The sequence below is a fragment of the Uranotaenia lowii genome, chromosome 3 (genome assembly GCF_029784155.1).
Source record: "Uranotaenia lowii strain MFRU-FL chromosome 3, ASM2978415v1, whole genome shotgun sequence".
NCBI classification, from domain to species: domain Eukaryota; kingdom Metazoa; phylum Arthropoda; class Insecta; order Diptera; family Culicidae; genus Uranotaenia; species Uranotaenia lowii.
Genome location: NC_073693.1, coordinates 306,778,504 through 306,793,938, shown reverse-complemented (window position 1 = coordinate 306,793,938; position 15,435 = coordinate 306,778,504). Strand labels below are relative to the sequence as shown.

The window sequence follows — 15,435 nt, the reverse complement described above, 5'->3', positions numbered from 1 at the left end:
TTCCTTTGGTAAAATCACAGCTGTTTTGCATTTGGAATCAATCTTGGGGCAGCAAAAATCGGTGCTGGAAACGTCCCGGAGATTTTCCGGAACTTGAACAGAATTAATTGTTTGGTTTTGTTTTGCTCGATTTTGTCCTGATGGGAGAATTGTGTGCAAGTTTTTCTGCTTGCTAATGAACAACATTAGCAACATTTTGGAAGATTTCTTTGTATTTTGCCAACATTCCTCCGATAAGCTGTTGTGTGAATCATCCTTCCGCAAATGCTTCCGAAATTTTTAGGTTTCTGAAAAAATCACGTAGCAAATTTTCAAACACGTATGACCGAGTCGTTAAATACAGCAACCCCGGACAAGGTTAGCCCTTTTCTTGAAATCACTTGGCGGTTACTGTTTGACCTCTATTGGAGGTGCTGATTCCAGTAAGCTCATGCCCTCGTCGATATGAATTGCACGAGAAAACGTTTTTGTTCTATTGTCTTTGGGGTAGTTTTTGCAATTTTCCGATTGGCTATTTTGCCATATAAAACAAAATAAAACGAGTAATTTTAACCCAAAAATTTAGAATTTGACGGCTAACTTTATCTATAAGCTTTCAATTCAGGAAAAACTTAACTTTTTTATTTTTTAATCCAGCATTAACAAAAAATGGTGGCTCCATAGACCAAAATCCATTCCATACGATTAATATCAAGTCTGGGTTTCAATGTGCATATTTTTTCGATTTTATATCGTCATCACGAGTCAATTTCATGCGGTAGATTTCGGTCTCTGGAGCTACTCTTTTGTTTATTTGTTTTTATTTCATATATACAATTATCTTATTACATTGGCAAAATTGAATTGATATTCGAATAATATAGGATATAGAGAATTATTTCGATATAAAAAAAAGTCTCCTGCCACCCCATCGAAATTGGATCAATTTCTTCCACCATTCACGTGTGTGACTTGAGAGTTTATTGCCTTCTCTTCTTCCAAGACAAACCGAACGCGACGGCCAACTTTTAATCACATTTGTAGTTTATCATAATGGATGCTATTAGCTGCTTCCTAGTCAATCATGAGCTCTTGTGTGTCGAGAGAAACAAACACTATCTAATGATTCTGCCGCCGTGTCTGGCGTGTCCGCAACACAACCCCTCCAGTTCACTTGGTGATACAATTTTACGGTTCAGTACGTTCCAGATTGCCTCGCCGCGCCGCTCCATTATGCACGTAGCAACTCGCTAATTCAATTTTTTTTCTCTTTGTTTTTCCATCTTTCCACAGGATATCGCCGCCTACATCAAGAAGGAATTCGACAAAAAGTACAACCCCACCTGGCACTGCATCGTTGGCCGAAACTTTGGATCGTACGTCACGCACGAAACGCGCCACTTTATCTACTTCTACCTGGGACAAGTTGCGATCCTTTTATTTAAGAGCGGTTAAACATGCTAGGAGCCCCCTAGCAGCAGCAAGTGAGCGAGCGAGAAGGAGAAGAAGGGAGGCTGTTCCGGGAAGCAGGGAGTACAACTTGTAGCGTATATAATTCTGTGTGTTTGAATACAGAAGAGCGTATGGAGCGGACCGATCAGCAGCCATTAGGGTAGTGTGGAGTATACTAGCAGCAGCAACAGCAGAGAAGGAGGAAGAAGCAGTCCGGAACACATTCTATTTACTATTTTAACTTGTATTCTCGAAAACGAATTTCATTAGCGCAAATTCAACCCATCCAGAGGTGTAAAACCAAATCTTCAAGAGAGAAAAATGAAACCGAACAGTCCGCGGAACGTCACCGGTCGTCAAAAAAGCGTCAAAAGACGACCAAAAACTAGCGTCCCAGACTCCACAGGACTCAACCACTCATACACACTCAAATAAACACACAAATTCAAACCAACAGGCAGCATATAGTTTATTGAAAAATAGAAATGAAACAACGGCAGATGTGAAAAATCTACATCAACAAAATCCTGACTTCTCAATAGTCAACCAGTCAACAAATGAACGACACACACACCCAGTGATATCTGATTGTTACTTCATCAGCTGAATACAAGAAAACAAAACCAAAATCACAGAATAATAAAAACAAATTAACGATACCTTCTCAAACAAAAGCGCTCTGAATGTTTAGTTTTTCCTCATGATGAAAACAAAGTCGATTTAGGGAAAGCACTTTTTAGAAACAGAAATCGTAAATCTGAGAAAATTCTAGTAGATAATTGATGGTTTGATTTTTATAAGAAATTGTTTTGTTTGTAAAATGGTACCTTACAAAATAAAGGAAGGAAGTAAAGAGAAGTTAGCAAAACAAGAATGATATGAAGCAAAAGAACGGTATGGGTTGGAAGAATTTTTCTAAACACATGTTTCTTCGGTTAGTTTTCTGCTAGACGGAAGGGAGAACTTAAATGGTAATGCCTAGTGTAGTTTAACGAAAAATGGCGTCAATGAGACACTTGGCCTAGCCAGCGTACCAGTTGACGCGTAACTTTTTCGTTAAATAACGTTAGAATGAACTGATGATTCCATTTGTATTTTTTTTTGTTCACGTGCGAGAAGTTTTAATTGAATAAATGATATCAATGCAGATTAAACCTGTTCAGCAGTATAAAAAAGCGTGTTTTTATTTAGAAATAATTTTCGGATGATCAATCTTCTATTGTGTTTTGATTGTTTCTTAGGGGAATAAAAAGTCCGGAGTATAATTTTCTAATGAGAAAAACAATCATCGTTAAACGTTGTCTGTCGTATCATCTTAAAACCAAGACCAAACTCTATTGGAAAAATGATAAAAATTATATATACTTACTAAAAAAAAACGCCTTTTCCGCTCTGTGGTGTGGTATTTATTGAGTGTTCTCTCCCTCCAAAACCACTTCCAATTCGATTGGTGGTCCAGTGTTCGTGTAAAATGTGCGTGTAAAATTTCCAGATTGATATTCCTTAAAGGTATGGGGCAAGTTAACCTATGAAAAATTAGCTTTTTTTTTTATTACCAATAACAGGGAATCCTTTTTCGAAAACGTATATTTTGGTAGGCATACACTTTTTATCCGCACAAAAAGACCTGAAAAATATAGCACAATTATTTTTGTACATTTGCATTGTTTTGGTAAACCGGCATCGACAAACAAATTCCAGATCGATTCGACTGGTTTTGTTTGCTTTAGAGGACTCGAAGCAGAATGACACAGGTCTTGAATTGAGAAAGAAACACACTGCCTGGGCGTGAATTGGGTTCCCTTTCCATGATATTCATCTGCGAGCAAATCTAATGGAGGCTAAATTACTGCATCAAATCATTTTGATAGGTATCAACATTGCATGTTTGCGAAGAAAATATTAGCAAATCAGCTAAAACGTACAGAATGGTAGGTGTTAAAAACAGACAAAATAAAACAAATTTGAAACGCAAAATCTTAATCAGATCTACGATAGCGATTTACCGTAACAGATAGATCACCGTAAAAAGGAATATTGAATATCTACAAATAAATGCACCTAAACTCATTGCCGAACAGACAAAAAAAACAGTCACAATCACCTGCAGAATAGGAATATTATTAACTATTAAGAGGAAAGGACTCGAATGCAGCCGGATTAGTCACGAAATTGCTGAATGGCAACATCTTAACAAAAGGAAAACTCAATTTATGTACTTCTCATACCAGTAGCTCCTAATTACCATTATATTAGCTTCGTTCAATCGTTAGTAAAAATCGGTTTCAACTGGTTTCTGTTAACTGATAGACGTTCAACGAGCCAATGTTTTGGTCGAAACTAGTCAGGTCGATGTTCAATGGAGCAAGTTGAAACTAGTCGAAACCAATCCAGCTCGGCAGCAGGATTAGTTTCGACTTGGTAGAAATCGGTCGAAGTCAATTGGAAAGAGACAGGTGATCAACTGTCAATCCATTTCTACTTGATTCGACCCGTTTCGACTAGAGTTGATTGAACAGACATATTGTTGAGTGGAATACCGAATCAGAAACCCAGATCTAAAGAATGGAAAAACTAAGGAAGCAAAACGGCATGTAAAACAGTATTTTTGTGTAAAGTTTGAATCATAAATTTCAACCAAATAAGAGAGCGAAAGAAGAAAAAAAAAACAGCAAAAGGTTTTTGTAATTTCCAGCCAGCCCAGCCAGCAAGAAGAAAAAAAAACAGTAGACGCAAAAACGGAAAGAATTTTAGCGCGCGCAGCCTGATCCTGCTGATGCAGAATAATAAGTTACACAGACACTTGAACAACACTATACTTTTCATTGGAGGAAAGATTCTATTACCAAAACAAAGGAAATAAAGTAACAGGAAAACAGAAAATTGCAGAAGGTGGTTAATCGTATAAAGAATGACGAAAAAATAAATTACAAAAAAAAACATACAAAAAATCTTCGAACCTTAGCTAGAGTAGCGTTTGGTTGGGTTTTCATTTTCGATCACATCCATATATTGGTATAATTGAGTTTGTGTCAACAAAAATCCTTTTTACGGAAACGCTTTAGGAAACAAACTAATTCTTATTTTAATTCACAGGGTGCGCCCTCCAAGAACTAATCGATTTGTGATTGTAAAAATTGGATTCTATGTAGAAAGCTGCAAGCCCAACTGGCACCTCACAACGATTATTTGCTCCTGAAAATGGCGTGCAAAAGTTCACTCTCTGCTTTCGAGGCGATCAGTCGTACTTTCAAGAGTGTGCTAGTTTCGGATCGAAAAGTAATTGTTTTTTTTTTCACTAAATGCGTAAAAAAGTGAAGCAGTGTCCTTTACCAGGAGACAATCCTGGTCGGACAATTCCCGAATGGATGGACACGGAAAACATGCGAGGTAGGCTTTATATTAGGAGATCAGAAGAGGAGTACGCTGGAAAGGTGGAAAGGTGAAATTGGTCGCCATCCTGAACTTACGCAAATTCGTTGTATTTTGCAATGAAGTTGATGCTATGAAAAAAGAAACAGAAGTTGAGCTTGCTCCCCAGAAAATAATAAATGTTCGCATAACGAAGAAGACATCAGATGGTATCGTTAACACACCAACTCTTGTGTTAACGATCAATTGTACCGTCGTACCGGAATTTATAAATTTTGAACTGCCGAGAGTTAGAAAGGAGAAACTACTGCAGCGAGAAAAGATAACTCTCCGTTACAATATTGGCGCCAGTGAAAATCTTTAAAGTACCAAAATAGATGAGATTCAAAAAGAGGTGCGTGTTAAGGCTACACACTATTATTAAGTCCATGTCTCCTTGTCTCGGCTTGTATCAGCGAGAGAACCTGTTCATTTTGCGAAATAGTAGGGCTAACACTGACCCTGTGACTTAAACTCTATAGCCGCGAAAGTTATTATCTCTACAATAAAACAAACCACTTTAATTTTGCATTTATTGGTTCTTTACTTCTATTCGTTGACGTCGTCATCATCTGTTTTTACAGTTTTACATTCAAAAACACATACTATAAATTATCACTTTGTGTATAAATAAAAGTTGTTCTACGCAAAACGCTGGCGTCAGTTTCCTCAAAACAACATTCATAGAACGAATTGCGTTAAGTACCTTGAGAAATAATGTTGAGATTTTGCGTAGATCCAAATCTGAGCGAGACACGATTCGTTAAAAAAGAAACAAAAATACACATTGTAAAACTGTGGAAGAATGAGATTCTTTGTAAAATGGGACGGGTTTGTGGGTGGTTTGTACTCTCGCTGGGTCACAACAATCTCAGTTCGTTCCTTTGATTTCTGCTTCAGCAAATCGTCGTGGCAGCTCAGCGCTACTACCTGTTATCTATGATAGTTCATTGAATATCCTAATTACGGGCTACTACTGCATGCTAGGCACGAATCAGGTGATCAGGTCCAATTTCTTCCGTGAGTTTTTGCGCGATTCGATCCGATTAAAGTCTGCTACTTTCCGTTGGCCTGACGGTAACGATATTGTGTCCGTTGTGGTGTGCTTTGGGGCCTCCAACTCCGTTGATGAAATCGTCCGCCTGGAAGGTGCTGTTCTCGTGACCCATTTCAACCTGTGGATTGCGACGATCTTCGACGGCTACCGGTTCTGGTTTCGGGCCCTCCATGAAAAACATGGTGATGAAGAACAGTACCGTACTGATGCCGTAGAATCCGGCGTAGAAGAACATGACCGAGCCACGATAGCCGATTGCCTTAGCCAGTGGATCAACCAGGATGGGCAGATTGCCTCCGATGTTGTTCATCACAAACAGGAACACTCCGATGACGGTCGATCGCATATGGACCGGGACGATTTCGACCAGAACGGCGAAAACAATTCCGAACCACATCTCAGCTGTAACGATAGGTTAGAATAAGGTAAAGGTGTCATAAGAATTCCGGTGAGAAATGGCTTACCAAAGAAGTAACTGATTCCGAGGGTGATCATTGCCCAGAGTGGTTCGAAGTAGACCGACCCAACGGCAAATGGAGTGGCCAACAGCTGACTGATGGCCAAACAGGCAACTCGCGATCGGACTCCCAACTTGGCCACAAACCGATCCGATACAACTCCTCCAACAACCACACCGATACTTCCGATTCCGATCGTCACGGCAAAGAGCCACCAGCCGAGATCCACATCCGGGAAGTAGATGTTGTAGTACAGATCGGCATTGTAAGCAAAGGTCATTCCACCGCAGTGTCGGATCGAGGCGGCAATCATGAGCAATACGACACGTGGCTGCAGCAGAACCTTAACCAGCGATACCTTCTGCTTGCCCGCATCCTCTTCACCAATGCTCTGACGCTCCGGTTCCTTCAAGGTGGTTCCGGTCAAAAAGGCCATGATGATGGCAAGCACTCCGGTTCCGTAGTAGCACACTCGCCATCCCAAACCCCACAGGTCCAGTTTGGTGATGTAACGACCGACCGGGAAAGCAATTCCATATCCTCCATAAATACCCCAATTGAAAATCGCCATCACCAGAGCACGTTTGCTCTCCGGGAAAATATCGGACATAATACCGGTGGCCAGAGGGTTACAGCCCGCCTCACCGGCTGCCATCACCATACGTAGCAAAATCAACTGCCAGTACGCATTAACGGAACCCTGCAGGAAGATGGCAATGGCGAACACCAAGGTACAGATCCACAGCATCCGGACCCGGTTGAAGCGATCGGCAGCAAAGCCTAGAACCACGCCCATCACCGTGAATACGGCGATGAAGCTGGGACCGGCCAGGAGCTGGTATTCTAAGCCGAGCCCGTTGTGGTTCCATTCGCAGTAAACCGTTCCGTTCAGGTGTTGCTGGTGGCACCTGGAAGATTGGAAAACGGAAAATTCAATGAATTTCCCTTAGTAGATTTGACTTATTTACTTATGAAAAGTCTAAAACTTATATTTAGCATTTTTGAAACCTTAGCTATGATTTCCTTTATAGAGAAATCTTAATTTAGAATTTCCGCTGATTAAGTCTACAGGTTAAAAATATTTTTAACATAGAAAACACTTTTTTTTAATTAACAATATTTTAATGAAAAAAAAAACGAATCTACTTAAATGTATTTGGTTTTTAAAAATTATAACACTTCTAGCCTGGAGAGATGGGTGGCAATCGATGCATGAGGACAATGTCGTTATCTTATTGAAAAAAATCGACCATATAAATTTTCTTTAAAGGCCCAGAAAACAAACGGGTCTGTCAAATATTTCAGCCCTATCGAATTTGATTGAAAGGTGCCTCAAAGCACTCCATGGGCACATTTTCTAATCATGTAATATTAGGCTACCGATTTGCCAAAACAAAATTTTTCATATAACACTAGCTCTCTACGTTTTGATTTTGAATTTTAATTTCCTCGTTTTTCATCCGTTCGTGTCGTGTCATATTGTATCTTTACTTTTTTTATGGACCAACCCTGGAAGCCTGGACAAAAAAAACTCCCTTTTCCGACTTAGAGTGTCAATTTGAAACTCCAAAAGTACAACATTATATATAATCGAATTTACTGAAATTTTTCAAAGTTGACTACTTAGCGCGATTTTTTTTTTAAATTGAAATTTCATCTGTTTTTGTGGTCCACCGTCAGGTTGTACTCGGATTTTCAGTGCTTTTACTTTGTTTGGACCAATAAAAAGTATATTCATTGGAAAGCTAATTTAATCTACAGGTGCAACAATGTACGAGGTGCAACAATGTACGCTGTGAGATTTCACAAAAATATGAAAATTATAAACGTAATTTTTTTTCTGAATTTAAAGAACCACAAATCTAGCGTAACATTTCAAAAGGGCGAAACTGCCAAATGTAAACAAATCGAGTTAACGGTCATTCCGGATGCACGCGGTTGCACTTTACCTATCAAACGCGGTTTCATCTTAAAATTACTTAAAACTTTCAAAAAATTGATAAAATTCAATTGGGCGAAACTTCCTGTTGATGCATTTTCGTTGGAACGTGAAGTTACGCCTATTCAAAATGGAGTGAATTTTTCTATTCGTGTAGAGCCAAAAGGCGTAACTGAGTTGACCGTGTGTGACAAAACGGCCTAATTAGTTTTTGCGTGTAGGATGAATGGGCGTAACTTCAAAACCAAAACAAAAACGGCCGATCAATTGGGCGAAACTTGCAGGCGTAACTGAAATCGAAAACAATAATAGGGCGAAACTCGAAAATCTCTGAAATTACGCGAAAAAAGTTAAAGTTCTTGATAACCATCGAACAATAAGTGAATATAATGCACATTTTATGATTTTGTTGAACAAAAAGGGGTCGATTTTATAAATAGGATTTGAATAGGTGTTCCGGATTTTCAAACGCGTTTTTCTCGTTTCGAGCTAACTGCTAGTTTCGCCCTTTTTAAATGTTACGCTAGAAATGTTTATTAAAAATATAATTTCAAACGCCAAGTTCAAGGGAACATTAATGTCAGGTTAAATGTTATTCTACTCTTACAAAATTTGTTGTTTGAGTCATTTTAATCTAAATAAGAATTGACCTTTAGATGGCTATTTTAAAAATTTGTTTGCATTGAGTTTCTATCTACAGATCCGCTTAAAAACAAAAATTCAAGTTTAAAAAAATCAAAGGGATACGAAATTTAAAAAAAACAGAATTTATGGAAAAACTATGATAGATGTTTTATGTTTGGGTTTTTAAATGAAAAACCTTATATTCGCTATAATATACCACTTTAGTTCTTCGAAAAAATTTATCGTTAGGGAAACATATTTTACATTTTTTAAATGGCGTAATTATATGGGCTTATAAACTAATGACTTATTTAGTTGCAAATATTATACATATTTGTCGATTTTTTAAAGGTTTTTCCTAGCCCCGCATTAGACAGGGTCTATAAATCTTTTTAACTTCCTTACAAAGCATCTGGTTTTCTCTTTTAAAAAACCAAAATGGTTGTAAGTTGTAAATTAAGTTAAAATAGTGATTGGCTTAATAATACACAGACATGTTAAACATAGAAAGGCAACAATATTTATCACGTTAATGTTATATCATTGCCTGTGAAACATGATTTAAATGAAAAACTGAAAACTTTAAAACAAAGGGATTGTCTTTGTTTATGAAAACCTTAAAATAGAACTTAATTACATGATGCAATTGTCATTGTGGAGTCCCGATTTTGACAGGAATGATCTGAAAAGTTCATTCTTTTTGTTAATAGAAGACAAAATAACTAGGGGATTTTTTTTATTATCTGACAATTTGGGTCTTCGGATTTTCTCCAAAATTTAAAATTTTGTTCGTTTTAGCATCATTAAAAACATGTGTTTTTGCAGATTTCTAAAGCTTTTATTTTTCGACTAAGCTAACGTTTAAGTTTTTTTGAAAAAAAAATTACCTTCTTTTCAAATGCCCATAACTTTGTCAATTTTCAACGTAGAATATAAAATAGCACATAAAAACGTATTTAATTTTACCAGCTATTCAAATAAAATAACAAAAAAAATTATATATGAATTATCGGTATAGAATATTGTAAATATTTTTAAAATAACGTCAAAAAGTATCACCAAAATTTTAAAGTCCTTTCAATTTCACAACTTTCATCTGAAGACACCAAAGTGGGCCAAGAACTTCTTGAAGAGTTATGAAAGAAACAGTGACAATAAATCTCTTTTTCAACGTCCAAAACTAACGATTTTTGAACAACTGCATTCACATATAGCGACTTCTTCTCTTATCGGACGCATGTGCACCGGGGGTTAAAAATCTGCAAAAAATACCATTTTAAGTTTTACAACTTTCACCTGAAGACACCAAAATGATCCAATTGCTCCTTCAAGAGTTATGGAATTTTTTTTTAATTTTTTTTATATGGATTTTAACTTCCCTTCCCTTCATCCCTTCAAGAAGAGTTATGGAAGAAATAAGAACCGTAATGTAGTTTTGCGCGCGCGTCACGTTTTAACGATTCTCGCACAGTCACGCACTTAAACGCAGAACACCATTCACACGAACGTTCATTCTTAAGCATACCCTGGATACTATTACATTCATTGATTGTTCTTTGATATAATTTTTTCAAAAAAGAAGATAAATAACTTGTCAATAAAATAATATCTGCGTGGTTTGTTTACAACTCTGTTCCTTCACTGGGTACCACAATTTTATCAATGGTCGCATCGCTAATGAACATTAATCGTCGTTTTTTCTACTGCACATGGAAAAGGTTCTTATGGTGGAATGGAAAGTTACATAAAAAGAATGGCGAGAAATGCTATCATTGAAAAAAGGGAATATAAACGACCCTAAAGCTTTTTTTTGACTGGACGAAAATTTTTCAATTGATAAACAACTGGGAGTTTATATTTGCTTTCAACGCTGCACGACATAGCCACATAGCACGGCGAAGCTTGCGCTGAAGGATCCGAATGTTGTCAATATCTTTTTTTGTTATAAATACCTGTCAGATGACTTCTTCAAATAAGAAATGTATAATTTTGAATAATCACATTCGGCTAAAATTTAAACAATTTTTAAACAACTATTCCAATCGTATTGTTAAAAATACGTACTCGAATGCACTATTTATAAGCTTGCCAGATTGCCCGGTTTTATCCGGGTTTGCCCGGATATTTGATGCAAAATTTCGAGAAAGTCCGGCCCGGCCCGGTTGCCCGGATATCGTGAAAAAAGTCCGGATATTGCCCGGATTTTTTCACAAAGAAACCAAAAAAATCAAAGATTTTGAGTAAGTTTTAGCAAAATCGATGGAAATTTTTAACGGTTGTTTCAAATTTTTTCGCTGATTTACTTTTATAAACCTTTAAATATTTAAGTGCTCCAAAAAGTTTTTGGAAGTCTGCAATTACATCAATAAAATATTAATTTCATTTTTTTTGCATTTTTTCTTTGCTTTTATATATAATAACACCTAAATTTTGCCCGGTTTTTGCCCGGTTTTTGGATTTGAAAAATTGAAATCCATGCCCGGATTTTGCCAGGTTTTTTTGAAAAAATGCCCGGAATTGCTAGGCCCGGATGGGAGTGGAAAAAATTCTGGCAACCTTAACTATTTAGCGTACATTAACGATGCGACCATTGTTAAAATTGAGGTACCCAGTGTAGGAGCAAAGTTGTAAACAAAGCCCGTATATATTATTTTATTGACAAGACAATCAATGAATATAAAGTTTCCAGGGTATGCTTAAGAATGAACGTTCGTATAAATGGTGTTCTGCGTATAAGTGCGTGACTGTGCGAGAATTGTTAAACCCAAACGCAGGCGCAAGAATACATTATGGTCCTTATTTCTTCCATAACTCTTGAAGGAGTGATTGGATCATTTTGATGTCTTCAGGTAAAAGTTGTAAAACTGATTCGACTATAATATGGTTTTTTTTTTGCAGATTTTTAACCCCCGGTGCACATGTGTACGATAAGAGAAGAAGTCGCTATATATAAGTGCAGTTGTTTGAAAATTATTAGTTTTTGACGTTAAAAAAGAGATTTATTGTGACTGTTTCTTTCATAACTCTTCAAGGAGTTTTTGGCCCACTTTGGTGTCTTCATATGCAAGTTGAATTGAAAGGACTATAAAATTATGGGCATTTGAAAAGAAGGTAATTTTTTTTTCAAAAAAAAAAACTTAAACGTTAGCGAACTCGAAAAATAAAAGTTTTAGAAATCTGCAAAAACACATGTTTTTTAATGGTGCTGAAACGAACAAAATTTTAAATTTTGGAGAAAATCCGAAGACTCTGGCGCAAACCCGTCAGATAATAAAAAAATTCCCCACTAGTTAAACAATTTCGATTAAAAAGATGCATTACAATGTAAGAATCACACAAGTAGTTCAAGAAGAGGAATTCACGAGATTGTTTATCAAAATCGGTTGAAAGTGTAAGAAGTGATGATTATTTAACTGTAACAATATAGCTTGATTTCTAACAAAATTGAGAACCGTAGTACACAGTTTAATTACTAATCTTAAAATATAAGCATAAAACCTAAAAAATCTTACTCGCTTTAGATTAAAATTGATCATTGGCTTTTCAGTAACATTTCAAGTAGTAATACCTGACTATAGGAAAAAGTTGCATTGAGCCTGCAGTGTGCATGGAATTTTTAGACATTATGCTCGTTAGAAGATTCAGTGGCCGGTTTTACATTAAAAATTATCTTTGGTTTACTAAGTACTAAAATGCTGTTAACTAATGTAATTCAAACTATCCAGTTATCAGTCGACTATTTTCCCGGCAACGAGGCAATCGTTAGAAAGATACTGGAGTGATTTGACACTTCGTCAAAATGGTCGCCAGATTATTTGCATTAAAAGTTATAGATAATCGAGTTTAAGATTCGACTAAATAAACTTTTTCAATTCAAATTGATCAAGACCGCATTAAAGAATAGTATTAACTATACAAGAGAACTTATTTTCTTAGTGCATATGTTTCAATAACTGTTTTCAAAAATTTAGTTGAAAACAAAATCATCAATTTTTGACATCATAAAAGGGCGTTTTAAAGTTTTTGTTTATTCAAGATCTTAGTTTATTTAAAATTCGTTGAAGCCTATCAAAGTAATTTTGATTTCAAATTTCGTAAAATTTTTGGATATTCGTAAAAATTGAAAAAAAAACACAAAAAGAAACTGTAATGTAACTTTTTCTCAGAATTACTTTCAGCCTTCGTGAAAGTGTACCATTAATTATAAATCTTTATTTTCAATAATATGTAACAAAACAGTTTAAAAACGTGCAAAGATTAATGAATTAACGAAAACTGGCATAATGAAATTAAATGCATATTAGGATTCAGTACTCACAAGTCAATCCAAAAACTCTTAAATTTTTTGCACCTTGGATTTGGATTTGTGAGTTTTGTTGCTAGGTGCAATCAGAAATTGTTCCTTTATTTTATGGTTTTATATTTTTTTTCCAAATATCTGGTAAGAATTTTTCGACTGTACGTTGTTTATTTTAATAATAGCCAAGCAGTCTGTATAATCCGAACATGGAAATTTATTATTTGTCCAACGTTTCGGTGCTTGTTGGCACCATCTTCAGGGAAACTAAGATAGTTTAATATAAATGTGAGATTTTAGTTAGAATAAAGGTGTTATAAATGTTCTAAGTGTTGTTTGGTCCTACTTACAATAACGTATCTGTCCTTTGTTAATTTACTTAAGATAAGTCTATTGTCACATTGCTGGTCGATCGGTAGTTGGCACATGCTGTAACGTCGAGTTATATGGAAATACGTTATGAAAGTTTGAATTTGAAAAAACATAGATTGGTGTCTTACGGAACGAGATTTTGGTCGTTTGTCTATGGCGGTCACAAGCTACTGTGATATGTTTGAGCTTTGATCGATGGAAGTTTGTTCATTTTGTTCTATGTGTTCATTCTGTAAGCTATTAGATTGATGTTCGAAGGGTTTGTACAATTTGTCAAATATTGCAGCGTATGCAGTGTTGAGATTGTCAACATCTGTACGTTTGTTTCCAGAATTTTTGGTCATGTAGATGTGGCACATTTCCAAAAATTCTAGATTTCTATGGCGTAGTGTGCTATCAATTATTTTGATGTTTGAGAGTTCGAATCTATGTTTACTTTTTATACAGTGTTCTATAAGAGCGGATTTTTGCATGAGTTTGTCTAACATGGGGGCTGTGTTGGAGTATGTGTTAACTATCTTGTCTAACTGGTTCATTAGTGATCTGTGTCCTGATATTCTGTCGCTTAATCTCTGTCGGGTGAGGCCAATGTATTGGTGGTCGCAATCTTTGCACGGGATGGAGTAGATGAGCTTAGAGCGATCATCGTTTGGTACTGGATCTTTCATGTTTGTGTATATGTTGCCTATGGAATTCGTTTGTTTACTGGCGGTTATCCTCGCAGCAGCACCAACAAATCCATCGCCATCCTGTCCGTCCCACGATACTCCAACAGAAAACAGCCAACTCAGGTATTTTTCCATGGCATTTGTACCTAATTTGACGGAAAAATTAGGGAAAATTCTGCAAGCCGACTATCCGTCCATCAAAATCGCCAGTAAACAAACGAATTCCATAGGCAACATATACACAAACATGAAAGATCCAGTACCAAACGATGATCGCTCTAAGCTCATCTACTCCATCCCGTGCAAAGATTGCGACCACCAATACATTGGCCTCACCCGACAGAGATTAAGCGACAGAATATCAGGACACAGATCACTAATGAACCAGTTAGACAAGATAGTTAACACATACTCCAACACAGCCCCCATGTTAGACAAACTCATGCAAAAATCCGCTCTTATAGAACACTGTATAAAAAGTAAACATAGATTCGAACTCTCAAACATCAAAATAATTGATAGCACACTACGCCATAGAAATCTAGAATTTTTGGAAATGTGCCACATCTACATGACCAAAAATTCTGGAAACAAACGTACAGATGTTGACAATCTCAACACTGCATACGCTGCAATATTTGACAAATTGTACAAACCCTTCGAACATCAATCTAAAAGCTTACAGAATGAACACATAGAACAAAATGAACAAACTTCCATCGATCAAAGCTCAAACATATCACAGTAGCTTGTGACCGCCATAGACAAACGACCAAAATCTCGTTCCGTAAGACACCAATCTATGTTTTTTCAAATTCAAACTTTCATAACGTATTTCCATATAACTCGACGTTACAGCATGTGCCAACTACCGATCGACCAGCAATGTGACAATAGACTTATCTTAAGTAAATTAACAAAGGACAGATACGTTATTGTAAGTAGGACCAAACAACACTTAGAACATTTATAACACCTTTATTCTAACTAAAATCTCACATTTATATTAAACTATCTTAGTTTCCCTGAAGATGGTGCCAACAAGCACCGAAACGTTGGACAAATAATAAATTTCCATGTTCGGATTATACAGACTGCTTGGCTATTATTAAAATAAAATTTCCAAATATCGTTTCAAAAATTGTGTCCTTCAAGGAATTAAAAGCAACTTTACACTT

At 36.3% G+C, this 15,435-nt stretch overlaps 2 protein-coding genes across 4 annotated transcripts in view; one reads left to right on the top strand and one right to left on the bottom strand.

Moving 5' to 3' along the window:
* LOC129750894 (dynein light chain 1, cytoplasmic) overlaps positions 1 to 2,585 on the top strand; it is a 109,985-nt gene extending 107,400 nt beyond the window's left edge. For all 3 annotated transcript variants that reach the window (XM_055746047.1, XM_055746046.1, XM_055746048.1), the window contains one exon: positions 1,273 to 2,585. In XM_055746047.1, coding sequence (XP_055602022.1) covers positions 1,273 to 1,434 — 162 coding nt within the window. In that variant the 3' untranslated portion in view covers positions 1,435 to 2,585. The remainder of the gene's footprint in view (positions 1 to 1,272) is intronic.
* Positions 2,586 to 5,361: 2,776 nt separating this feature from the next.
* Positions 5,362 to 15,435, bottom strand: part of LOC129751894 (putative metabolite transport protein HI_1104) — a 48,450-nt gene continuing 38,376 nt past the window's right edge. Inside the window, exons 3-4 of the mRNA XM_055747660.1 lie at positions 6,364 to 7,265; positions 5,362 to 6,301 (exon numbers count right to left, since the gene is read on the bottom strand). Of these exons, the coding sequence (XP_055603635.1) occupies positions 5,889 to 6,301; positions 6,364 to 7,265 (1,315 nt within the window). The 3' untranslated portion in view covers positions 5,362 to 5,888. The remainder of the gene's footprint in view (positions 6,302 to 6,363; positions 7,266 to 15,435) is intronic.